This window comes from Crinia signifera, chromosome 3 (genome assembly GCF_055691185.1).
Source record: "Crinia signifera chromosome 3, ASM5569118v1, whole genome shotgun sequence".
NCBI classification, from domain to species: domain Eukaryota; kingdom Metazoa; phylum Chordata; class Amphibia; order Anura; family Myobatrachidae; genus Crinia; species Crinia signifera.
In genome coordinates this window covers 219525152-219552851 of record NC_139219.1, presented here as the reverse complement: position 1 = coordinate 219552851, position 27700 = coordinate 219525152, and the positions used below count along the sequence as shown (strand labels likewise).

The 27700-nt window shown below is 43.4% G+C and overlaps 1 protein-coding gene across 2 annotated transcripts in view; it reads right to left on the bottom strand.

The window, feature by feature from the left end:
- Window positions 1-27700, bottom strand: part of DIS3L2 (DIS3 like 3'-5' exoribonuclease 2) — a 291824-nt gene that overhangs the window by 154873 nt on the left and 109251 nt on the right. For both annotated transcript variants that reach the window (XM_083177472.1, XM_083177474.1), the window contains 3 exons: window positions 24434-24534; window positions 18706-18953; window positions 2750-2923 (listed from right to left, as the gene is read on the bottom strand). In XM_083177472.1, coding sequence (XP_083033598.1) covers window positions 2750-2923; window positions 18706-18953; window positions 24434-24534 — 523 coding nt within the window. The remainder of the gene's footprint in view (window positions 1-2749; window positions 2924-18705; window positions 18954-24433; window positions 24535-27700) is intronic.

Below are 27700 nucleotides of genomic sequence, written 5' to 3'. Positions count from 1 at the left end.
GTACACACGTGGTGATTCTGGCTAACCTAGGTGATTTTGACTACACCCAGGACAGATCACCTATTTTGTGGAATGCAGAGAGGTTGCGATTTGCAGGAAAGATCTGCAGGTTACATACTGGTTTTGTCTTACATTTAGAAATAATGTGCAGACGACATGGAGTGTACATGTCAGCCATGCGTGGTACCGGTTGAGTATTCCTTATCCGAAATGCTCGGGACTACGAGCATTCCGGATAAGGGATTTTTCCGTTTTTTGGAAGAAATTTTTGTAGGCATACTTACCTGTCCCCTGGTGGTGCCCTGATGGTCCCTCGGCATCCACGGCAGGCCTTCATCACCCTGCTGGCGTCTCCAGCGGTCCCAGGAGTGCATTGCGCGAGTTCCAAGGCGCGCCGGTGATGTCACCGGCGCGCACATGCACAATGCACTCCTGGGACCGCTGATGACGCCGGAGAGGATGCTGAAGGCCTGCTGTGGATGACAGAAGACTTGGTAAGTATAAAAAAAGGGGGGGGGGGATTCAAATTATTCCAAAACCCAGTTTTTTTGGAACAATTCGGATACGGGATGTACGGATACGGGATACCGTACATGTACTTTGTATGGGACACCAAGAAAAAAAAACACATCAGAAGACACCACATTCCAAAAGGTTGCTCATTTAACAATAATAAGTTAAGCTTTCTTGGTCACAAGCTGCACCACATTCAGGGGTAGATGTATGAAGCAGTGATAACAGAGGAGAAGTGATAAATGGGTACAGTAGATGTATGAAGAAGTGATAAGGGAGGAGAAGTGATAAAGTGCCTGGTACTTTATCCCCAGCCAATCAGCTCCTAACAGTTCCTTTTTTTAAACTCAGCCTGTAACTTAACAGTCAGGAGATGATTGGCCGGTGATAAAGAACCAGGCACTTTATCACTTCTCCACCCATATCACTGCTTCATACATCTACCCCAAAATGCCTGGTACTTTATAGCCGGCCAATCAGCTCCTGTCTGTTAAGTCACAGGCTGAGGCTAAAAAGGAACAGTTACAAGCTGATTGGCCGGTGATAAAGTACCAGGCACTTTATCGCCTCCCCACCATTGTTACTGCTTTATACATTTACCCCTCAGTCACTATTATCACCGCTTGTAACCATGTTAGACAGGATTACAGACAGCCAGGTAAGTCCATGTTTTGCAGATCTTAGTAATGCTTATTTGTTATGGTCTTAGCTTTAATTATATTTAGGGTTACTCAAGGGAGTGACTCCTATAGTCACATGGATCCTAACCTCTTATTTTAGCCAACACATTAGTGTTCAGTCTTGCACCCGCTAACTTTGAAAGCTCATGCAGTTCCTCTTACCTGCTTGGGGTGTCACTGTCTGCTGTAGTTCTTCTAGCACAGTGTGGTCTGTATATCAGCACTGATATGCAAACCAGACCTGTGCTAGAAACACAACAGCAGACAGCGACACCCCAGGCAGGAAAGAGGAACTGCATGAGCTTTCAAAGTTGGCGAGTGCTACAATGAACACATTAAAAAAAAATTCATAACAAGGGTTAGACAATGGAATACTGTTACACAAATTATGCCTACTGAGCAAGAAAAACAATTGTGCCAAAAACTAAAAAAAAAAAAACTAAAAAGTTTTCTAAAACCTACAGTAGGACTTATTCCATACTAGTAATACACATTGATCAAACTTACAGCAGGCATACTACAGAAACTAGAGGAAGCTGTGCAATCATTATCACTATAACATACCTCACACATCACACAGCATACACAAAAGCTTAGGTCATCCCAGAGACTGGCTTCCATATCCCCTGCTTCTTCTACGCTTTATTCATGGTGTGGAGTATGTGTGTGAAATAATGTAATCTACGTGTCTAAAACAGTAGAACTTAATTACAGACTTATGCCAGATGTGTATAGACATGTATAGAATTTTCATAAAGAAACAAAATAGTTACCAACAGTGAAGCGCTATGAATGATGTATTTTCTGTCTAAATTGACACAGTCGAGTGGAGATATAATCAGGCACACTGATAATGGCAGTGCAGTTATTTTATGTGAGAGAGAATAGGAATTAAACATCCATTTCAATACTGCTAAACACTACACTCTGAAGGCTAAATAGGTTTTAGCTAAATACAGGACTTAAAAACACGAATGTACAAGGAGAAAATAAAAATTGGACAAACAACGGTGTTTTTAGAAAGGGAACGCCACCAGAACATAAAAACACCTGAAGGCACCTTTTTAAGTATATAGCTTTTTAAAATGTTAAGAGGCCTTTATATAGTTGTTGCATAATTGATCCTTGCTGTGTAAGGATGACATGCATGTCAGGGAATCTGGTCTTTTTAAAATTAGTAGTACTACTACATTTACTCTACTATTCAATGTAATTTAATAGAAGAGATATCAGAAAAAAACGGTATGTATGGTTCTCTGACCCCAGTCATCTGTAAGTGCCTTCGGTTGAAGGATTTTTGAACCGCAAATAGGAAAATTCCATCAGAATGGGCAAGGATTAAGGGAATAAAGGGAAGCCCTTATATACTGGGAGCTTTGTACCAAACCGAAGACCAAACCCTTAAAAAAAAAAAGGCATTGAGGGGGGGGGGGGGATCTATTTCATGTAGCAGTAAAAAGGTTGGAGAATAAGCCAGTTGAGAAGTTGCCATGACAGATGTTACCACAAAGATGATTGGTTGCCATTGCTTCATGAATAGACCCATTTGTACTAACCTCAGATCCCTTCTTTTCTTCAACTCCTCCTGAGGAATAGTCCAAGGTAGATTCTGGGGCAAACACTGCAGCACTTCACTGGAGAATTCAGAGAAATCTACACCGTACTCTGTTAGTATACCCTCAGTCTCTGGTTCAATTTCCCCTGCCTGGCCAAGGCTCTTCATCAGCTTCCTGTGGAGAGAAGAGGATTCATTTGCATAAACCAATTTTTTTCTGTTAACCGCTATAAAATTGGGACTATAGACACTAGGACACACTCACAAAAAACAGTCATAAAATATTAACAAATTTGCATTTGTAACTAAAGTATTATGGTAAAAATGTAATTCAGTCAGTACAATGTACACATACACACACGCCACCTAAATTGCATGGTACACCAAGCTCTTAACTAAATTTTAGGTAGCAGTCAGATAGCGAAAGGTTGCCGAACCCTTGGTCTATGGCATAAGATTAATAAAATAGTAGCAGTTTACAACCACAGTGCGCAAACCCAATTTTCTGACTGCACATCAGCTCTGTGTACACTTCAACATTGGCTGCCCTCGAACGATTTACCAGTGCAGCCTTATTGGTACTGGGGTCTTCAGGATGGTGTAAAGTGTCCACGGTTAGGTAGGTCCAAGTAGGGTCCAAGGCTGGTCTGGAACAGTCCAATTAAAAGTGGGGATGGAGCAACAGGTGTTGCTTTTACACCATCCTGAAGGACCCCAGTACCATCTTTTGGAGTCCCAGTTTTGGGTGTCTCCCCTACTCTGGACGGTGACTCGGCCCAAACTACAACTCGGGCCTTGAGTCCCAGGGAGAGAAACCATACACCCCAACTACGTGTCTACAGGTGGACGGTAACCCAATTTATTGTATTGCATTTGCACTTTACATGGTCCTGACCCCAGGCTTAATAGGAACCGACAGTCCCACACTGCAATTGATTCCCCCGGAATAGCCCTTTGCATTTATACCAGCAATCTTTGGTCTTATTAATGAATAAAATGTATTGTTTTTAAACTGTACAATCAGTCCAATCCCTACCATTTATTTTATCCCAAATTTTCCATTTTAGCCAGCGCTGGTACCCTTCTTTTTGTGTACTGTATATTTCGGGCCTGACAACCCCGACAAATCAGCAGCTGCTAGTGATCCAACACAGGTCATAGCGCCACCCACCCTACACTCCTTCATTGTGGAGGAGTACAATTCCTTTAGTGTAAAAATGGTGACGCTTTAGAATGGGTTTGTCATTTAAGCAACCTGACAAAAGTGGAACTATTTAAAGGTATACTTATTTACTTCCAAACCACACAGTTCATGTGTCTAGAAACAATACATCTATCCTTTACAAAATGTGGTGACAGCACCTGGTAAGCAAGAAGAACGTCTTGAAGTCATTGATGAATAAAGCAGTGAAACAGTGGAGAAGTGAGGCAGTGAAAACGTTGCTCATCGCAGCTGCTACTTATAATGTTATCGAATGTAATTGATAAAGACTTCCTCAATGCAGACTGGTTGCCATGGGCACCTTTTCCACTATCTTATAAATCATCCCCTATTATCTTTAACTTTAAGTATGTAGAACAATCCCGTTCAGGCTTTAACAATAAAAAATGTGCGGGATGACAATAAACAAATAAAAAAAAAAATTGGTCTTTTTGTAACTGACCAAGCACTGCAGGGAATATAAGCAACCTTGGCAGGGTGAGGAGAAGGCTAGGCTGGAACACAAAATTACGAGAAATTTACATGTAGTAACAGTTGCAATGAAACCCTTTAAAAGGATTTAAGCATTTTTTCTTGTGTTACCGTCTCATTGGGGATATTCACCCATTCACTCCAATTTGGAGTCATGGTATTACAGGTTGAATATCCCTTATCCAAAACGCTCGGGACCAGGAGAATTTTGGATAATGGATTATTCCGTATTTCAGAATATTTTAATATTGCAATGATGTATCTTGAGGTATCTGGCATTTATGCTGTACATATACAGCAAACACATGAAATAAACACAAATATATTTTATTTGTGCATAAAACAAGGTTTCAAAACATGAAACAAAGTTTGTGTACAATCTCAGGCACAGAATTTAAATGCCAAGCAATCATTGGGCGGTATTCAATGAGGCTGATTCGCCAGGTCTTTATGGCGATTTTGTGCTGTAAGGCGAATTTCTGACTAAAATGGTGAATCACCCTATTCAATGACCAGATGGCGAATACATTTCAAGGTTTTTTCGCCATGATTCACCGAGTAGCAATCGCTATCTTTTTATTGTGAAGTGGAATGTGAACTTTTAAAATAAAGTGTTTTGTTTTTTACAATTGGTGTCAAAAAATCTGAAATTTTATTCTGAGGAGGGGCATGCTATTTTTATTCATGAATATATATTTAATTTAAAAAAATATATATTTTTTTTACACAGAGCAGCCAGCAGGGGGCCGGAGCCGAGCCGCTCATTAGATATTCATATATTCACTTCACCCGATCATTACATATTCATGATCGGGTGTAGTGAATATACGCGGTCCCCTGCTGGCACCCCCGGGGGGAAGCCTGTGCTGCCTGGCACCCGGGGAGCCCACAAACGTTCTGGGGCAGGCAGGGAGACTTCCATCTCCCTGCCTGTCACCGTCCTCAGGCTCCCTGCGGCGTTCGCCGCAGGAGCTCATATTCGCTGGTCAGGGGTAGCGAGCCCCTGACTCGTTGAATACCGGAGCCGGCGAGGCTCCGGAACGCAGCGAGCAGTGGCGAATGTGCAGCGAATCCTAAACAGGATTCGCTGCACGTCGCCAGTATTCACATTGAATACTGCCCATTGTCTTGCACATATATAATGGCAGTTACATGTCAATCCCTCAGTAGTGCTGTTACAGATGTTCCCAGTAAGTTTTTAGCAAAAAAAAAAAAAATTTGTGTTCACTTTCTGGAATGTATGGTTTTCGGAATAATTTGGATAACGGATATTCAACCTGTATTACAGAAAACAAGTGTAGTACATTTTGGACATATAAAATATAAACAATTTAATGGTGTGCAGGTGAACGCATACTGTATGTACACAAGCATGACATTTATCCCAAGTTCCATATTACAGATACCACAGACCCCAGAAGTGCATTTTAACCCCTGACAGCCTGAAAGCCAAGAATGTCTGCATTGGCAATCACACAGCATACGGGAAGACACTGTGCAAGCTCTGCGGCACACAAAGTCAAAGGTGCAGGTGCACAAATTAAACTCCCAATTAAAAATGTTTGCAATAAAATTTTGCATTTTTAGCGAGGTTCTTTGCTTAGTTATGGCCATAAGTAACGGCTTGCCCACGGCGTCCAGGTGACCTCATTAGTCGGGCAAGTCCCTAACATTTTGGGGGGTACAAATCTAGGGCACAGGGCACCCTCTGCGGCACAACAGACCCCAGCAGTGCTATTTCACCCCTGAAAGCCTGCAATGTCTGCAAAGACCCGCCCTCCCTCTCTCTCTCTCTTTACCCCTCTCCCTAATTATCTCATCTTTGTGAGCCAAAAAACGGCCATTTTCAATTATATTCTCATAGAAATGCAGGGTCATCCCGGGTTCAGTGTGAAAGGTGCCGACCCGGGTTGTCCCTGCTTCAAAAGCATGTGTGAATGGGTCCCAACCTGGGAATGTCCCTGCTTCAAAAGCATGTGTGAATGGGTCCCAACCCTGGAATTTAATTACCGGATTGGTCTCCAATGTAAAAGGTATCAATGTAAACTCCAACTGACTCAATGTTGAGATCAGGGCTCTGCGGGGGACATTTTCAGGACTTCTTGTTCTTCTTTACATTGAAGATCATTCTTAAGTACTTTAGCTGTAGGTTTAGGCTCGTTGTCCTGCTGCATAATTAATTCCTTTGGAGCCAATGAGATGCCTTCGTGATGGTAAAGAATGAATGCTAAGTACCTGCCTGTATTCTCAGCACTGAGGACACCATTAATCTTGATCAAATCCCAACTCCACTTGCTGAAATGCAGCCTTAAACTTCCAAATAAACTCCCCCATGCTTCACTGTTGCCTGCACCCAAAATTGTACCACTCTCCATCCCATCAGCGAGACACCTTCTGCAAATTTTTCTGCACCCCAGTTCCTGTCTTGTTGTGCATAGTTGAGCCGTTTGGCTTTGTGTCAATGTCAATGATATGGCTTTTTGGTTGCAAACTTCTGGCCAGACTTCTCTGACCCGTAGTTCTGAGCTAATGGCACTGCTGGACATCTTCCTATTTTGAAAAGAAGCAAGATGTGTTTTTTATTTGAAGCACTAATTTTCCATTGGCCGACCACTATCTATAGTCCTCAACAATGCCCGTTTCTTTGTGCTTCTTCAAAAGAGCTTGAACAGCACATCTTAAAACCTCCTTCTGCTTTAAAATCTTTGTCTTTGAGAGAACTTCCTGATGCAGTATAAATACCGTGTGTCAGTCCTACCATGGTGTATAATTTGACCTGTGACATGAAACGGTCTTCCACAACCTCATATCTGTAGTAGACTTTGGCTCCTCCTCATCCAGTTTTAAGCCTTCCAACACAGCTGTTTCAGTTAATGACTGCTTCAACCTTCATATGTAAATTGATAATCACCTCCTTTTTGATATAATTGACTAGTCATACGTTTGACTATAATCCTACAAATCCCTGACTGTGTAGGTGTACCAAGTAAAACGTATGCGGTTTTAAAAGCAAAAAAGGTGAAACCAAATATAGATTTAGATCTCTTTTTATTCCTTACTCCTGTGTGTACAGGGGATAGCAAGGCTTGGTTTCGCCATCGCAATCACAGTCTATGTAACGGCCAGGCTGTGTCGGCGGCACTTACCCATCCAGGTCCTGCGGTGGCGTCTGGTCTGTGTGTGTCTGCCGTGTCCTCCCGTTGACAATCTTCCTCCTCTGTCAGGCTCCCGGCGTGCATCTCCGGACGGGTAGATTCCTGCTGTCCGCCACCATTTTCCCAGAGCTAGCCAATGCCTGTGGGACCCCCAGTAACTGTACCAATCAGAGAGAGCCCAGGGGGATAAAGCCAGTCCCCTGGGTTCAAACTAAAACCAGTACTTCACAAACCATTCCCCAGTGAATACCTTGCGACCTGAGCTCTCATTACCTGTACTAGAGACTTTACAGTTAACCCCTTGTTACCTGTACTGGTTCCTGTACCGGTGATACCCCTTGTTACACCTTGACACCTGCACAAGGTGATTCAGCTATTAACCCTTGGCAAGCTGCACCTGTGACTTCGTTACTAAAACCCTGCTTGCAGCATCTGCACTCAGTTATTTCTCTCTTGCCCCTTGCTCCAGTTACCGGTAAAAGACTTGGCGGTTAAAACCGTGCCACCAGTTCAGCACCATCAGTAGTGGTTCTACCACCTCGTACCAGCTACAGCTTATGTACCACGGGTTCCGCCAATACCATCTATACCGTCTGGGAGACTTTCAGCGTCAGTCCAAGTTATTATTCTTCAGTTTCTTCAAGTCCGGTCCAGTCTCCTGATGAATCCTTCTGACCTCATATGGTCTTTCGTCTTCATCATTCCAGATCCAGGTTCTTCATTATCTCCTCTCCAATTCTGTTATCTCAGGAACTCCTTTTACACCAATCTGTTTTGCTTTCTATAAAGTACCCTTGGGCCTGTAATAAGAAAGGCTTACATTCGACCAGCTACATTCCTGCCTCAGACTGACAGGGTCCCGGTTGATTCCTGCCCAGACAGACTCACAAAACTCTCAGTCTGACACTATGGTACTAGGATTGCAGTATTTAACGCTGCTCCACACACACACACAATCCTGTGTGCAGCGATGTGCTCTGAGAGAGTCATGCTTAAGAATAAGACTGGGGAGTGCCGCTCTATCCACACTACTGCATATCGGATGCAGTCATCCTAAGAAGTCACCACAGCACAAACTTTGTTTTAGGAGAGTGCCAGACTATTGCTTTGTTTATATAATATATCTGCCATAGTTTTACAGTATTTGCATTCAATCTATCTGCAAACTTAATCAAAATGTCTGTTATAAGAAGTTCTGCTTGCTGAATACGTGATTGTTAGCTCTTTCTGCCCTCATCATTGGGTGCATGAATGTTTCAGAAGCATAACTGGAAAGAAGTGTATAACTGATGTGTGTTACATAAACACAAAGTGTTATTATAGCAGAGATCAAGTCAAGGGCACAATTTTATAAAGCTGTGGAACACTGAAGGAACTAGTTGGGACTCATTCATCTCATGTCTTTGCAAACCTGTGATCTGACAATGAGAACTAGAAAACCTGGACAGCGTGTTAACTGTCTACATAAAGTTTGCAGGATAAAGTTGATATGTGATTTCATCCTCTCTTAACTTGCTTGGAATAAGACATAACATTCCTGCCCAAACAAAAGCTTGTCAAGAAAATTACAGCTGTGGGAGAAGAATCTATATGTCATGATCCGGTGTTCTGTGGCCTCACCCAGGTCTATCAAATGTAACTTTCCGGAGGACACAATGCTACAACTAGCTCACATATTCCACAACTACCATCCAGCTTGTCTGGAATGATCTGTCATATCAAGGGGCTAAACTAATTATTGTACAAGGTTTCTGCCAAGCCAATAAAAAAAGAATCAAATAGCTCTTTGAAGCAGTATTATCTTAAAACATGAATTATTTTTTCTATGGGAGGGGGGGGGGCTAGATAATGTGGGATAAAATTAGATGTTAGGACTCTGGGAGGCACCGCCATTCCTGACCCCTAACTATTGACTCTCTCCTCATGGGCGACGGACACGTGCGTTGCTAGACTTTATCTTTAACAGCCGCATTCGGAGGAGCTGGTTATGCCAGCTCCAACCCCGATGCAGCCAAGCCTTACGTGAGAGACAACGTGTCCGCCGAGGCAGGGAGAGTGCAAGAGGAGAACTAGCTAAGGACCCGCACAGGACAGGGTACCCCCAGAGTCTCTAATTCTAATTCACACTAATTTAAACGACCAGGCATAACAATACACAAGGTGATACCGTAATAAAGAGAACAACAATAGCAGAGGTACAACAATGCACAAGGTGATACCGGAGAGATAACAACTGCAAACCACCCCGGACTTATCTGAAAGATGGAGATTCACAGGAAGTCCAGAGGTTTGGCAGATAACAGGCTGTGGCTGGAACCAAGAGCTGGTAGGAAAGCTGGGAACCGCTGACAGGCACAAAGAACACTAGCGCAGGGCTGGTCTGGGAAACGGGAACACTAACAAAACCTAGTACTGACAGAACTATAACCGGCGTCTGTTCCCAGCAGACGCCGGCCTTATTTTCAAAAAGGTGCCGCCTAGCGGCTTGTGATGTTCAGCCGCCGTCCCCGTCAGTGCAGGGTGGAAGTTCGGGGCATTGCTAACACTTCCGCCCTGGAAGCTGGAAGAAGATGGCCACCGCCAAAGGGATGACTCTGGCGGCGACGTCCGGGGCATCTAACATTAGACATCATGGGGACAACAGCTTAGAAGACTAAATTCAGAAAAGAATTAGAGCTGTCGCTCAAAAGTCATAACTAGCAAAAGGGTATATGGTCGATAGGGCTTAGGTCAGGCATGTCCAAACTATGGTCCTCCAGCTTTTGTGAAACTACAAATCCCATCATGCCTTGCCACAGTTTTGTGATTAGAGCATGCTAAAACTATGGCAAGGCATGCTGGGATGTGTAGCTTCACAACAGCTGGAAGGTTACATTTCAGACATACCTGGCTTAAGTTGACACATTCAATAGGTCAACAGGGTCGGAAGGTTGAAAGTCAAAAAGGTTGACATGAGTTTTCACACCCTACCATCCACTACGATGTGGAGGGAGAACATAATGGTGTGCCTCACAGGCAGATTTAAAAAAAATTAAACCTATTGTGGGGAGATTGGAGTCTTAAGGTGCCCATACACTTGTCCGATTTGGCAAATTTCACCCGATTTTGCCAGATCAGACAGAGCAATCAGCCCAAATCAGATGTGTTTGACATCCCCTCCGACCCGATGCGCGGTCCTGTGCGCATCAGGTCAGAGTGGGGAGGTCGATCGGGCTGCACATTAAATTTATCAGATCGGAACCATCACTGGCACATCGTGGGTGCTTTTTAGCACCTTTTAACAAAGAAATTGGGCGCAAAAAAATACCTATTTTCCCTCTCCCTTATAGGTAGCATGTTAGTCAACTTTATCCCTATAGACAGGGATTGGTTGTTTTTTCAAATAATAATTGGTTCACCCTATCCAAGATGGGGATCAGGTTGTTCTGTTTTGGTCATTCTAGTTCTCTAGTCTAAAACCCCCTTGCACCCTATACAAATAATGTCATTCATCTGTAACACACTTATTGTAGCGGTTCCTGATTGGAACCCACCTCTTCAGGGTTTCTGCACTTTGGGCCCTTTCTGTCTTCTTCTTTCTTCCCAACTGCCTCTCTCTCTCTTTGCTCTCCCTCTTCTCTCTCTTTGCTCTCCCTCTTCTCTCTCTCCTACCACACTCTCGCTCCTGAGGTGGGTCCTTGGTACCTAAAGTCCCTCCCTCTTCGTTTTTTGATTATCCTATAAATTTTACTGACCCCATAACTCGACTATGGCTCTGGAACTACTCTCTATTAATGTCAACGGGCTTAACTCCCGCAAGAAACACACTACAGTCCTTGCGGCCTGCAAACGTGAAAAAGCAGACATTGCCTTTCCCCAAGATATCCACTGGTGCCCACACCCAATTATTTATTTTATTTATAGTTTCTTATATAGCGCATACATATTCCGCAGAGCTTTACAGAGAATATTTGAACATTCACATCAGTCCCTGCCCCAGTGGAGCTTACCATCTATATTCCCTACCACATGTACACGCACAAACAGACATTCTAGGGTTAATTTTTGTTGGAAGCCAATTAACCTACCTGTATATTTTTGGATCGTGGGAGGAAACCGGAGTACCCGGAGTAAACCCACACAAGCACGGGGAGACTATACAAACTCCGCAGTAATGCTAACCATTACACCATCCGTGCTGCCCCAATTTCAAGGTAAGCTGTTCTCCCAGACCTTCTTTGCCTCAGCTGACTGTAAAAAACAGGGGGTTGCGATCTTAATCCATCGCAGCGTTCCTTTTAGCAACTCTAAGACAATATCAGACCCAGAAGGACGATACATAATAGTAATAGGCATCTTTCACTCAGAAACATATACCCTCGTTTCCATATATGCTTTTAACCAAGACCAATCTCCACTTTTTCTACACTTATCCCAATGTCTCCAGAAATTCTACCGACACGCCTGGCCACCTATCTTCCCTATTTAATCCACCCTAACCAAGTTGGCTTCATCCTGGGTCGACAAGCCTCAGACAACACCAGACCAGCTTTAGACATAATACACTCCATTCATAAACAGAAATTGCCATCTCTTGTCCGCAGACACTGCACCAAATGAATAGGACATTACCCAATCTCTGCTGGCGGTGCAGTCAATCTCAGGGCTCACATATTTGGTGGTCCTGTCCATATATCCAAACGTACTCGCGCCAGATTCACAACCTGACAGAAAAAAATAACTGGTACTTCTTTACCTTTTTGTCCGGAGCTCTGGTTGTTTAACCTCATAGACCTACCAATATCCACGTTCAAAAAGTCATTGATTAGACATCTACTGAATGCAGCAAGGGCGGTTATTCCGTGCTATTGGAGGTCCCCAGACCCCCCCCCCCAGTCTCCCGCTGGCTCCGCAGAATTGATCTATATATGGCCATGGGGGACCTGACGACCTTCCTGAGAGAAAATGTACAAACCTTCGCCACCACATGGATGAGCTGGCTTACCTTCAAAGAATCCCCAGAGTACTCCAATATAATTTCAACAGAGCAAGCCTCGGCCCCAATGTGAACCCGAGACGGACCCCACACACCCACCCCAATGCCCTCTCACTGTCCCCCTCTCTCATCTTTACTCTGTCCCTTTTACTTTATAAACATTCTATTCTTTCTTTGTTCATTGTATGCTATAATATTTACTCAGTCTTCAGTGGTCTGGTTGGCCATAGGATCTTTACTCGGAATGATTTATGGTACGGCATTCTGGGAATGTAAACGTTTGTGCACTATAATTGAATTCTACATGGGAACATTCTGCTGTTTCACACTGTACCCGATTGAAAATTTCTGTTACATACTGAAGACTGCTTGTATGACCCTTTGTCTTTTCTTAATAAAAATTGATTGCGTAAAAAAAAAGAAATTGCTATCTCTAATCCTAACCCTGGATACTGAGAAGGCATTTGACCGTATTTCCTGGTCCTTTGCCTTCTAGGTCTTTAGAAGAATGGGTTTCGATGGGAAATTTCTCCAAGGCGTTCAAGCCCTTTATCAATCCCCATCTGCCACAATATCAGTCAACCGCTACACCTCCTCACCTTTTGGAATCACAAATGGCACCAGACAAGGTTGTCCATTCTCACCCTTCATTTTTGCATTAGTATTGGAACACCTCCCCTCAAGAATACGACAACTTGGATATCAACGGTGTGCAGGTTGGGGCGACTGAACATAAGATACACATACACTATATGCCGATGATGTCCTGCTGTCTTTGGGAAACCCAACTCAATCCTTGCAACCTCTCTTAGCTGAAATAGATCTATATTCCCAATTTTCCGGCTATAAAATTAATGCTGTCAAGACTGAAGTTCTAGACTTATCTCTCTGGGCCAACCAAAATAACGCTGCAAGCCTCTGTCCCATTTAATTGGCACAAACGAACTCTTAAATACCTCGGTATCTTTTTAACTCACCAGCTGCACCAGCTATTCCAGGCAAATTTTCCCTGGGTTTTAGATCAAATAAAAACAGACCTACTTGCTTGTTCCTCTCACTTTATATATTATGGATAGGCAGAATACACTCAGTGAAGCTTAACGTACTTCCTAGACTCCTTTATCTCTTTCAGACCCTACTGATCTTTGTCCCTTGCTATGTGTTTACATTTCTGAGCTTTCAAACTTCTCGTTTTATATGGGCAAACAAACATCCCAGAATCCGCCTACTAACATTACAGCGTACCACACAGAGTGGAGGATTGCGTATCTCAGACTTTAAACGATACTGTATTGCAGCCCAGTTAGCTCACTGTGTCCAATGGTGTAATCACGAGGCAGGGAAGGTCTGGACAGATTATGGAGGCTGCCAACTTAGGACTCTCCTCAGTCTCTTCCCTTCTCTGAATCCTTGGACCTAAGCAACCCAAAGGTATAACCTCCCACCAAACAGTATCTCGGTCTCTGGCTGTTTGGGACTATGCAAACAAAAAAGTATAATCTAGCACCTAACCCATCCCCTATCATCCCTATCTTACATAACCCAGCCTTTCCTCCAGGTATGCCCAATACAGCGTTCCTTCCATGGAAAGACAGAGGTATAATGTTTCTGAATGACATCACCAGAGATGAGTTTCCCCCAGTTCTCTCAGATCCAAACAGACAAAGGCTTACCTACTAGGAACTTTTTCCAATACCTTCAACTCAGACATCTTCACTCCATGGTGAAACCTATTTTCACCAACAGACCCTTTGAGGCACTGTGCCTTCGATGTTATGAAGCTTTCTTTATTTTGTATCATGATTCACCAATAAACAAACTTTAAAAAAAAAAAAAAGGGGAATGCGGAAAACTAAGCAAATAGCTTAGTGGGCGCCCAACTAACATAAGTACCAACAATTATTTAAAAAATGTGCACACCGAGTTGAAAATATATATGGTAAAAGAGATGGCAGCTCCCAATAGCAATCAGGAAATTGCTGATAAGGACAATGTAGAGGTATATAAATCTATAAGTATCTATATAGAAATATAGAAGGGAGCGCCAAAAGACTGATTGGACAGTAATAAAGTATTTATTAATTTATAATATACGGTGGACAATATGATAAAACTAAAATACATAAAATAGACACATACAAAAATGAAAAATAAAGCACTTCAAGAATTACTGAAAATCATGACTATGTCCAGAATTAATTACTAATTTCTACCTCTGTTGAAATTATTTATTTAACAGTTTCTTATATAGCGCAGCAGATTCCGTTGCGCTTTACAATTGTAAACAGAGATAAAACAAACTGGGTAACAACAGACAGAATTGGAGGTAGGAGGGCCCTGCTGCAAGCTTACAATCTATAGGGACATATGAGGGAAACACAAGGACAGGCACCAGTAATAGAATAGCAGTCCCACCAAGTCCAGAAGGGAAGCTATATAATACATAAGTGCCTCAGGAGGGTAATGCGTTTGGAACTTAAATATTATAGGCTTGCCTGAAGAGGTGAGTTTTCAGGGAACACTTGAAAGTTTGGAGGCTAGTGGAGAGTCTTATTGCGCGTGGAAGGGCATTCCATAGGGTGGGAGCAGCCCGATGAATGTCCTGTAATAGTGAATGGGAGCTAGTGATCTGTGCAGGAGAGAGATGCAGATCTTGTGCAGAGCGCAGTGGTCGAGATGGGAGATATGTTGTGATAAGTAAAGAGATATATGCTGGTGCAGTATGTTTAATCGCTTTATATGCGAGTAGAAGTGTTTTATATGGAATACGGTAAAATACAGACAACCAATGAAGGGGCTGATCAGCAGCGGGTGGTCTGGAAGACAGCGAGCCATCAACCTCTGTTGTAGTGGATGCTGTAATCAGCTGATGGCATCTTGTGCAATTTGCCGTGGATGAGAACACAAGACTAGAGACCGTGCAATAGGTTAGCAATAGCTTGAGAGAGAGAGAAGAGCTGTTTATCCCGTTTTTTTGCTTTTTAGCACCCACAAGGTTTTAGGTCCGTGTGTGCTAGCGGTGAAGCACTGCTGGCACACACGTATATGTGCAGTGGCGGGGTCTTTAGGGCAGGCAGCGGGGTCGTGGAAACTAAGTAGTACTATTTGTCGCCTGTCGGGAACAGCTGCTGAATATAAAAACATATTTTGAAAAGACTGGTTGGACACTCAAGCCAATAAATGGCCGGCCAGTCTTCTCAAAATATGTTTTCACATTTAGTAGGATACTTGTCCTTAGGACAAGTCGGACTAGAATATGGGGGCCTTTAGTATATGACTTGGAACTTCCTGCTCTACTTACTGCACAAAATTGTGTCTATTTACTCAGATACATTAGAAAATAGTAAGGCTGTCTGGGCTATATTTTAATTTTATTATATAAACCAGGTATGGGGAACCTTCGTGATCTGAGCGAACTACATTGCGCAGATCACTGGTGCACATCGCCCTGTGTGTAGGACCCATTAGAGTTCCATTGTTCTGTTTTGTACACATACACACCTCCTTCCCTGAAACAACCAATAGAAATCTATAATAACCGGGTAGATTGAACTTATTTGCAAACAATTTTAACGTTTGAATAATGGTAAAGCACTGGACATCATTGAGGTCACAGCCAAGAAGGCAAATCTCTATTCATTGTGCGCAGCCTACAGAAAGAAACAAGATGATAGTACAGTATTATACTGTAAATTTGCCTCTGATATGCTCAACCAAGCAGAGAATATATAACCGGCTAGTGACATTTTAATGTGATTTTTTTTACTATGGCACCTCAGTTTAGCTAATGAATCATGTCACCTTTGTTTTAAAGGATTACACTTCTGCAGCAATATTTACAAACCCTACTAGTAGAAAAAAAGTTTAGAGACCACCACAACTAAACTTTTAAAATCTCGATTAATTAGTGCACTAGCTTTTAATAGTAGAACATATTAACAGTCGCACATTTACGACAATAGTAGATTTTAATGAACAAGGGAAAAATGTATTGCTAACAGGCTGCATTATTTGTATACAGTTCATCAGATTAGCTTTCTGTTAAGGAGTCCCGGTAGTCAGCATATTGTTTGTGAGGACAGCTTAAAGCGAGGCAGGATGAATCATTACAAGATGAGAACAAATCCACAGTTGGTAATAAAAGAACACACATTAAAGCTGCTCAATTACAAAGATTCCCAAAGGCTAGACATACAGAACACTACAGTCCAAATTAAAAGGGAATACAAAAGAAAACAAGAACAAAACGGTTTTAAAAACTTTCAGCAGACACTCTGATGGTAAAAACAGCAACCTGAAAAGGTCAGATCATGTCTCAAGCAGTGGACTGGATATGGACAAAAATATAGACAGCGCAGGTAAATGCTATGTAGCAATGCAGTGTTTGTAAGCAATCATATTAAGCAGGACTCTTCAGCACTTATATATGGGCATATGCTATATCTTACCACCAAATGTGCACCGCCTAACAAAGGCCAGACCAAAAAAAATGTTACTTTAGTTTGTGTTGTGTTAAAACATTTTTTTATGAAATAAAGCCTACAAAGAGACTTTACTAGAGATCTGTGAAAACTGATTTGATCTTGCAGCGTTCATGGTTCTCCACTATAGTTTTGATGCCTGATCTGAGCCTCAAACTCCCAGTGAACCAGTCAAGTAGTGAAGGCACGAATCCCTCTTGTGATTTCAGCAAATCGTGATTCTTGTTCAGTTTCGATGCTGTTTTCTGAGGTTTATTAGCCGCACCCAAGGTGCTTCCTCTGTGTAACCCTTAACCCAGCAATTACATGCATGTCGGATCCACTTACTTTTCCTAATCATCATCATAATTATTATTCTTTCCTCTCTTCTCAAATTCTCACAGTGCAGCTGTGACAAGCATGCCGGGTTCTCTCCAGGATCACGAGACCTTCTTTCCATCCAAGTGTCTGATTAGTCAGTGCTGCTCTCATTTTCACAAAACAAGGAGCCCTTGAACTGGTCTTTCTACAGAGAACACACAGGGTGTCTGGGTCTTGCCTAGGCCTTTCACTCAAGGCATGAACATAAAAATTCTTACAGTAAAGAAAGTATTGATCATACAGATGAAAAAGTGGGGACAATAAGAACCTAAAAACGGAAAGGGAAAAGGGAATACGTGCAGAAAGTGCATGCTTAGGTTGCAGAATGTGTACAGATATTTGTATAAATTCATCAGGTCCTAGCAAGTAATATGCTGTGGAACACACTAGATAAAAGCATGAGGACCCCCCCCCCCCTAAAAAAAACAAAAAACCTTAAAGCATAGAAGAGCCCCATTAAAAATATAAAATACTCATTTTTCGGCACAGAATCAAATTACTTGTTAATCAGACAAAAAAAAAAAAAAACTAGAATATGGAAACACTAACCCTGACAATGCCCAATTTCCCTGTAAAAAAGGAAATGTGGAAAAACCGGCACTAGCATGAATGACGTCAATCAAAACAGAAATAATCCTGCCTATAAACCATTGTCATATTCTGGACTATTCGCCTATTTGAAAACTCATTGGTCCTTCTGGGTTTTCTTACTTAAATTGCTATTTGTGTGTCCTGCCACAACATTTCAGTATAGTTAAGGTCAGGATTTTGACAGATAAAAAGAAAAATGGAAAATACAGTCTGTTCAGCACTTTGGCCATGAATTACTTATGAGGTAAGGATTGCAGACGTGCTATTCAATATTTACTTTGGAGGTCCCAAAACAGGATACGTATATCGGTAGAGCAGATGTAATCCTTTGAGTGCCAACGTTGCTGTGCGAGATGTGCACAGTATCTACTAAAAATGCCAGCGTTGCTCACAGCAACTGTTCTATTTTTGGCGCAACTTAATTGACGCAACTTAATTGACTTCAAGTCAATGCCGGCAACAACTAAAATGATATTTCTCGACTTCAATACTGGCATTTGTTGCATATATTTTGCACATCTCTCACTGTAACATTGGCACTCAAAGGGTTAATGTAGAGACCAAGCAGGTCTTCTGAGCTTTGGTGTACTGCAGGGTTAATATTTTAATGTTTGACCTGTAAATAATAAACACTTTCAAATTGACTCTGTTTAAGCAAGCTATCTCTTGCAATCAACTCTAATTACAATTGTACACCCTTACCCCTCAGCGAAGTTGCTGTCCTCTCTCCAGTTAGTGATACGACAGATAAAAAGTGTGCTGGCGAAATCTTGAGGTCGGGTTAGAAAATCCGCAGGGCAGTCAGCAAGCGGAACGTGTATTCGTGGAAGTCTGTGGTCCACAGGTGAAAAGAAAGCAAACTTCTTAGCAAGGTCCCCGCTCTTGTCGGCCATTGGTTTAATAAAGCCTGTGGCTGCTCTTGAATGTTTTTTCTCCAATATATAAACAACCTAGTATTGAAAGAGGGAAATATTTATATGAGTTTGGTAGGAGCTTAAAACAATGGGAAATTAATATTCTATAACAGTGGTTCCCAACCCTGGTCCTCAAGTACCCCCAACAGTGCAAGTTTTCCAGGTCACCAGACAGGTGCACTCATTATTCAGACACATTTTAAAAGATCCATAGGTGGAGCTAATTATGTCACTTGTGATTCTGTGTGGAGACCTGGAAAAACTGTTGGGGGTACTTGAGGACCACTGTTCTATAAGATATATTTACACAGCCTCTCACAATAATCATTTAACTACTATGATTATACCTGTAGCTAGCTGTATTTTGCACCTCGCACCAGGTGTTAGCCATGCCTCTCACATAGTCCATATCTTAATCTATCCTACTGCTAAAAGCATATTCAAAAGGGCAAGGATTGAGTCTCTTTTGCTAGAGGTGAAAGCCAGGCTCCTATGCTTCTAGTTCTTTGGGAGCAGGCTCCTCCCTACTGCATCCCATAATGCTTCAGTTAAACTTCAACAGCACACTAGGATACATAACTCCATGAACGGAACTTACTGAGCATTAGGGAGGGATCGCTGTGTCACCGGACTGGACTCAGAGAAAGGGGTTCGAACAGTAAGTTCTTACAAAAATCCCCTTTTCTCTTTCGTCCAGTCCGGTGACACAGCTTCACGATGGGAAGTTCACGAGCCGGTCCTTTGGGAGGGTACGCTCAGACTGCCAGTTCTCATCACTGCCCGTCCAAATCCGACGAGAACTCATGAAACCTGTAGAGTTTTGTAAAGGTGAGAACAGAGGACCAGGTGGCTGCCCTGCACAACTGCTCTGCTGTGGCCCCATGCCTCACCGCCCACGACGAAGCAACTGACCTCGTAGTATGGGCGTTTATGCGAGATGGCACAGGTCTACCTGCCTTACAAGTAGGCAAATGCAATAGTTGATCTCAACCAGCGGGCTATAGTCTGCTTTGAAGCAGGCCACCCAATCTTATGTACATCGTACAAAACCAACAGCAAATCTGATTTGCGAACATCCTTTACTCTACTGATATAAATTCGCAATGCGCGAACCACATCCAACTTTTTCAAACTGTCCCTATTCCTTGTTCCCTCAGGCGGGGAAAAAACCGGGAGCACAATGTCCTGATTCAAATGAAAGGAGGAAATCACTTTAGGTAAAAATGTTGGTACTGTCCTAAGTACAGCCCTGTCATCATGAAAAATCAGAAATGGTGATTTGCAAGACAGGGCACCCAATTCTGACACACGTCTAGCCGAAGCAATGGCCAATAAAAAGGTAAGCTTCCAGGTAAGGTACTTGAGATCAGCCGATCTCAGTGGCTCAAAAGGGGGTTTCTGCAGCATGGACAAAACAAGAGATAAGTCCCATGGTGCAACTGGCTGCTTGTAAGGAGGCTTAATCCTGGCCACCCCCTGTAAAAAGGTTACAGAGCCACTTTCTTTTGAAAGAAAATGGAAAGTGCCCAAATTTGCACTTTCAGAGACTGCAAAATTAACCCAGATGACAATCCATCCTGTAAAAACTCCAGTAGCCTTGCTACCTTAAATCTGGAGGTATGAACTATCTGCCTTTCGCACCACCTGATGTAGATCCTCCACATCCTGTGGTAATTGGCCGCAGACACCGGTTTTCTGGCCCTTAGCATGATCTGTATGACCTCTTCTGAAAACCCCTTATTTTTTAATAAGGAGGATTCATACGCCACGCCGCCAAATTTAGACGAGCTAGGTCCTGGTGCAGAAACGGCCCTTGGCTTAACAAGTCCTGCTGAAGAGGAAGTCGCCACGATTCCATCGATAATCTCAGTATGTCTGAGTACCATGACGTCCTGGGCCAATCTGGTGCAACCAGAATGGCCGGTACCCATTGGTTCTTTATCCTCTTCAACACCCTCGAGATCATTGGGAACGGGGAGAAAATGTAGACCAGACGGAAAGACCAAGGAACTGTCATGGCATCCACTGCCCAAGCCAACGGATCCCTCGACCGAGAACAAAATCTCGGTACTTGACAATTGGTCCTGGACGCCATAAGATCTATGTCTGGCAGTCCCCATCTGTCTACCATCTTCTGAAACACGTCCCGATGGAGTGACCACTCCCCCTCCAGCAGGTCCGCCCTGCTGAGGTAGCCGCCTCCTCATTCCGGATCCCCGGAATGAAAACAGCTGACAGTGCTGGAACCTGAACCTCCGCCCAGGTGAAGATCTTCACAATCTCTGCCATCGCCATCTTGCTCCGAGTACCGCCCTGGTGATTTAAGTATGCCACTGTAGTGGCAAAACCCTTCAGAAATTCCTCTGCTTGGCACAAGGCATTCCATACTGCTCTCAGTTCCAGTATATTTATGGGAAGACTGGATTCCTCCACTGACAAAAGGCCCTGCAATCTCAGGTGAAGCACTACTGCCCCCCAGCCCCTGAGACTGGCATCCGTCGTGATGACCAACCAATCCCATGAGCAAAGGGACCGCCCCATCTGCAGGGTCTCTATGTCCGTCCACCATTCCAGGGATATTCTTGCTTCCTGAGACAAGATCAGCCTCTCCTGTTTCATTGTCTTGGCATTGCCGGACCAGCATGCTAGTATGTTCCATTGGAAGGACCTTGAATGGAATCTGGCAAACTGCAGCATCTCGAAGGTCGCTACCATTTTGCCCAGCAACCTTACTCCCTGCCACACCGTCGGTGCAGGGGCCCGGAGAATTGTCAGTACCATCTGCCGAAACTCCACCGCTTTGGGGTGAGGCAAGAACACCCTGTGAAGGTGTGTGTCCAAGATAACCCCTAGGAACTGCAGACTCTGTGTGGGTATTAGATGTGACTTGGGAAAATTTTGCACCCAACCCTGTTCCTGCAAGAACTGCGTCGCAATACTCCGGTGTTCCTGAAGTTTTCCCGCCGACTCCGCCTTGAATAAAAGGTCCTCCAAATAAGGAATAATTACTATTCCCCTTAGACGGAGAGCTGAAGCCATGACCGCCATCACCTTCGTGAAAACTCTCGGAGCCATTGCCAAACCAAACGGCAGTGCCTGAAACTGCCAATGGTCTTCTCCAATTGCAAACCTTAGGAGAGCTTGGTGACCCTTGAAGATGGGCACATGGAGATATGCATCCTGAATATCGACCGATGCCAGGAACTCTCCCGGTTCTATGCTCAGGAGCACAGAGCGCAGGGACTCCATTCGGAAGTGATCTACCCACAAGTGAAGATTTAAAGATTTTAAAATTAGTATGGGCCTGAAAGACCCGTCTGGCTTGGGGACAAGGAACAGAATTGAATAGAACCCTTGTTTTCTCTCTTCCTGGGGAACCGGAATGACCACTCCCTTTTCTTTGAGAGCCACAGCTGCTCCCAACAGAGCGGACCTCAGTGACGCTGACCGCGGCAAGGGTGTAGGGAGAAATCTCTTGGGTGGCGTGCCCCTGAGATTTATCCGGTAACCTTCGGAAATGATGAAAAGGACCCAAGAATCCACTATGGATTCTCTCCACCTGTCCCGAAAATGTAGGAGGCGACCCCCCACTCTGAGCCCAGAAAGGGGAGTACCCGCCCCGTCATGCAGAGGACTTTGGCTGCATGCTTTTTTGTAAAGGCACCAAAGCGACCTCTGAAAAACCTTTCCTCTGCCGGCCTGAAATCCGCCATGGCCGGACTGTCCTCTGTTGGACGCCCCACCCCGAAATGGCGGCCGAAAGGACGGCTTGAAAACTCCAAACTTGGAGCCTGAACTTTTGGAAGTGGTGGGAAGAAACGTACTCTTGCCCCCAGTAGCCTGCTTGATAATGGCTTCCAGCTCCGAGCCAAACAATAACTCCCCCTTAAAAGGCAAGTTTTCAAGGGACTTCTTAGACTCAGTATCAGCTTCCTAAGTCTTGAGCCAAAGAGCCCTTCTCGCAGACACTGAAGTCACAGACACTCTGGACACCATCTTAGCTTCCTCACCAGCCTCACACACATACTCTGCGGCAGATCTGTTTTTCTGCCAGAATAAAAGCCTCTGAATTTTGGCGGAGTAGCCCAGTCAATGGAGTAGATAACTGCAGGACTAGTTAGCACCGCAAGCAGCGTGTATCATTCAGATAAGTTGCAAAAGTGGCTATGTGCCTAACTAGTGCAACTGTAGTGTACAGCATACATGTGGGCACACATAGGTGGGAATGGGAGTGCAATGTGCAGTATCACCGGTATGCTCCGCACCAATCAGTGAGATAGTAATGGTGATCTGTGATGCAACCTGTCTCATGAACCAGGGAGCTGAAGACAATCTGCTTGGTACTCTTGGCTTTCCAAGGTACATGATGTACTAGAGATGTTTGTGGGTAATTGTCTAGGATAGGCATTTCCAACCTCGGTCCTCAAAGCACACTAGCAGTACAGGTTTTGGTGACTTGGTCACAGGTGACTTAATTAGTAGCTCAGTTATTTTGGTTTAACCATTTGTGCTGAAGCCTGCATGTCACTTAAACCTGCACTGTTAATGTGCCTTGAGGACCGAGGTTGGCAACGTCTGGTCTAGGAGAAGGTGCTGGCCAAGCTTGTGTGTGTAGGTAAGGAGTATAAAAATTAGACTAGATTGGTTTCTCACTCACAGCATTTGATTTCTTCACAAAAAAAGGCAGGAGAAAAAGTAAGCCCTACACGTGAAAAGCATTACGTTATTCTGTTTATATTTTTGCTTGTATGAAAAAAAAAATCACCCACATACTAGCTGTTTCTTTCTACGAACTGTGTGTCAATTTAATTGGACACATTGGTACAAGTGACACATTGAATAAAGGGTACTTATGTACTAACTGGGCTGCCGATTTTGAAATCAGGTCCATCGCATCCGACCATATCACATGCGATGGACCCGATTTTTCCATAGGATTCAATGTTAAAATGGACTGAGTCCATTTTAACATGGAATTCAATGGGAAAAAGGGGTCCTTTTCATACCCCTACTATCCAAGTGGGCATGGAGTTGGATATAAACCTGTGGCGAGCGTAGCGAGCCACCGCCCCCGAAGCGTAGCGAGCCCCGCGAGGGGACACAGAATACCGTTCGCTCGCCTTGCTTCGCTCGCCTCGCTACGCTCGCCACAGGTTTATATCCAACTCCATGCCCACTTGGATAGTAGGGGTATGAAAAGGACCCCTTTTTCCCATTGAATTCCATGTTAAAATGGACTCAGTCCATTTTAACATTGAATCCTATGGAAAAATCGGGTCATCGCATCGCATGCATCATCATCATTTGACACCAAATAGTTTGTGCAGGAGTTTATAGGGAAACATTAAAAGACATTGAAGCGTTTCCCAACTTGTTCTGTATATTGCACCATTAGAAAGCTTCATCACCTTTTGCCAGTTGAAAGTCTGGGACAAGTAGGATTACAGCAGATCTGTACTTTTTTTTAATGAAGGTGTTGCACATAAAGGAAAACAAAATAAATCTGCACATTATACCTTTGCAGTCTTCTGGAAGCCATCGTCGGGCAGAGTGTTAGGATCAGTATGATTAGCAGCCACTTTCTTTTGCTCGCCTTTCTCTGGGGTGTCTTTAGTGCCTAGGTTATATATTAAAAAAAGACAGTAAATAAATATGCAATTTTTTTTATTTAACAAAGCATTAAAATATTAACAATAGAGCATGTTAACAACATATATGGTTTTCAATTTTATGTAGGGCCCAAATGATATGCCTTTAAATCAGATTTGCAACAAGCAATAGATTGACATTGCGAAAGGCGACAAATGAAAATGTTGACACGAGTTTAAACATTTTGGCATCTTTCAAATTTTACCATTCTCAGCAGGAATTCAGGTCACTATTTAAGCCTGCCAAGCGCAGCGGTTGTGGAGTGGGAGCTAGTACGTGCACCTCGCACATTTTATAGCCGTTATTAGGCCAAAATGCAAATGTACGTGATCAGGCTATATAGTTAACCAGCATTTTAAACTGGGAAATAAAAAAAGACTACTGAAATTTTGTAGCACTAATCTTTTGGGTATGGTATTTAAAACATATGGCAAAAGCACTGTATTTGAGACAATGAAGTAAAGTAAAACAATGTTTTAACACTATTAAATTCATTTAAATAGCCAAAAAACACTTCCAAACCAGCTACACCTCATTGAAACAAAGCTCATCAAATGTGTTCACATGTTCCATCGAAGAGGAAGACACTTAGTAACATTCTGGACTTTTCTGCCAAATGGTCTAAACTACCTTTGTAGTCATACAATCACCATAACTCATCCCTATCAGGTTACAGTACAAATTGGGAAAAACAGCATCTCCTGCATAATCTGTTCAATAGACAAAAACATTACACATTAAACTTAACACTCACATACGCAGAATTAAATCATTTCCAAAAAACACAGTTTTGAGAAGAGAGAGACCAAGAGAGGGGGAGAGAGAGAAACCGAGAGAGAGAAACCAAGAGAGAGAGACCGAGAGACAGAGAGAGACAGAGAGACCGAGAGAGAGAGACAGAGAGAGACACAGAGAGAGAGAGAAAAACACAGAGAGAGAGAGACAGAGAGACAAACACACACAGAGACACACAGAGAGACCGAGAGAGAGAGACGAGACCGAGAGAGAGAGATAGACCGAGAGAGAGAACATTTGAAGTCTCGTACCAGTTTCATCTGTATTTGAATGGTAGGTCAACTGCTCCCCCTGCCTCCGGAAGCACTGCGGTCAGTGACAGGCTCTGGGTCGCAGTGGGCGGTGGCCATGTTTGAAAGAGTCGGGTCCGTTGCCAGGCAATGGCCCGAACTTACGCACTGGACAAGCGGCAGCACGCATCAGGGGGTGGCGGCTGACATCACACGCCGCAGTGTGGCGTTTTTGAAATATAAGGCCGGCGTCTGCTGGGCACAGACGTCGGTTATAGTTCTGGATTTGGTCTGCCATTACCAGAATGTTCCCGGTTCCAGTGCCCTGTTGTCAGCATCCTGCGTGCCTACCCCTGTGAAGTGTCTCAGCTTTCCAGGTTCCAGTCTCAGTTTCCAGCTTGCTCAACCGCTGCTTCCTAGGATTCCCATCTTCCATATGAGTAAGGGTTGGATGCATTTATTACTTTTGGTATCATTTTGTGCATTGTTGCATTCATTTCTCTGTTGGGATATTCTGACCACTGTTACCATCCTGTGTATTGTTACATTCACTATTTTGGTTATTCGGATCCACCTTGTGCATTGTTGCATTCCTGGGGGTCCTTGCTCTTTTTCGTTGTCTGTGTCTCGTGGATGCGTGGTCTCACATAAGACCTGGGGGCATCGGGGTTGGAGCAGGCCTAATCAGCTCCTTCAAACGTGGCTGCTAAAGGTGAAGCCTAGAACTGCACTCGTCCACCAATCACGCGGAGAGACAAACAGAATCTAGGGTCCTAATATCAACATTCAGAAGGTTGACACCAAAAAGGTCAACATGGCTATATTCAATATCTTTTAGGATTTTTTTTTTCTTCAGTTTTGGAACTCTTTCATACCATCCACCTGGACGATTGGAAATGATAAAGTATGCAGAGTGCAGCAAGAGACTAAACACTCAAAACAGCATGGGTGGTATAATGGTTCGCATTACTGCCTCACAGCACTGAGGTCATGGGTTTTGTTACCACCATGGCCCTAACTGTGTGGAGTCTGTATATTCTCCTCGTGCTTGCATGGGTTTGCTCCGGATTCCCTGGATTTCTCCCACAATCCAAAAATATACTGCTTAGGCCCCCATACATGGTGCAATACCAGGGTGCTAATGCAATGCGATGCGCACTCCCGCGTGCATCGTATCGCACAGTACAAAAAGTGCTGCACATACTTTTTGTACTGCCCGCAGATCGCATGCAAAACGCACGCGAGCGATCAGATTTAGTACAAAACGCATGGGTGCTAGCACACTGTGTATGGGCACCTTTAGTTTAATGGGCACCCAACAAAATTAACCCTAGAATGAACACATGTGCATGTGGTAGGGAATATAGAATGTAAGCTCCCCTGGAGCAGGGACTGATGTTAATATATTGTCTGTAAAGAGCTGCGGAAGGTGTATGCGCTATATAAATAACAAATAATAAAAGTAATAAATAATAATGGTAAACTTTGAAAGGTCACTACTAGAGATAGGAGATGTGAGTTTAGCAAAATGCTAAAAGAAAAAAAAACAAAAAACAAAAAAACTTGCAACCATTTAATACCTAGGGTAGGTTTTCCAACTGAGCACTTGTACCTGTTTTTTAAATCTGCATGACAAGTTTAAAAATGATTACACTTTATTAATATTTTCTACCCAGCATAGAAATCATGAAGAAACTACACTACTTCCAGAGCACATGTGTAAATAAGCTATGAAATATTACATTTCAGTTAATGTTTCTTTTAGAGGTCAAGTAGGTTAGAGGTCTAAAAAAGAACAAACTCTGATTTTAGAGGGAAGTAAAGTGTCCTGGGGAGGAGGTGATAAATCTGAACAAAGGCTTTCTATTTCCAGCTCTGGTGCATGACCCAGCAGTCATACAGACAGGTCACCATAATATTAAACAAATTGTAACAGTATGATGCCCAACCCTAGAAAAGGCACACATTTTTCAGCCATGGTCAAGCACGTCTTTACTGACAGAACTGAGCTTGAGGTTTGTATCTTGCTTGCCGACAGCCTACAGTATATAATGCTGCTTTCCCATTGCCTACACGGGTAAGTAAAGACACGGTTTTTTTAAACGGGTC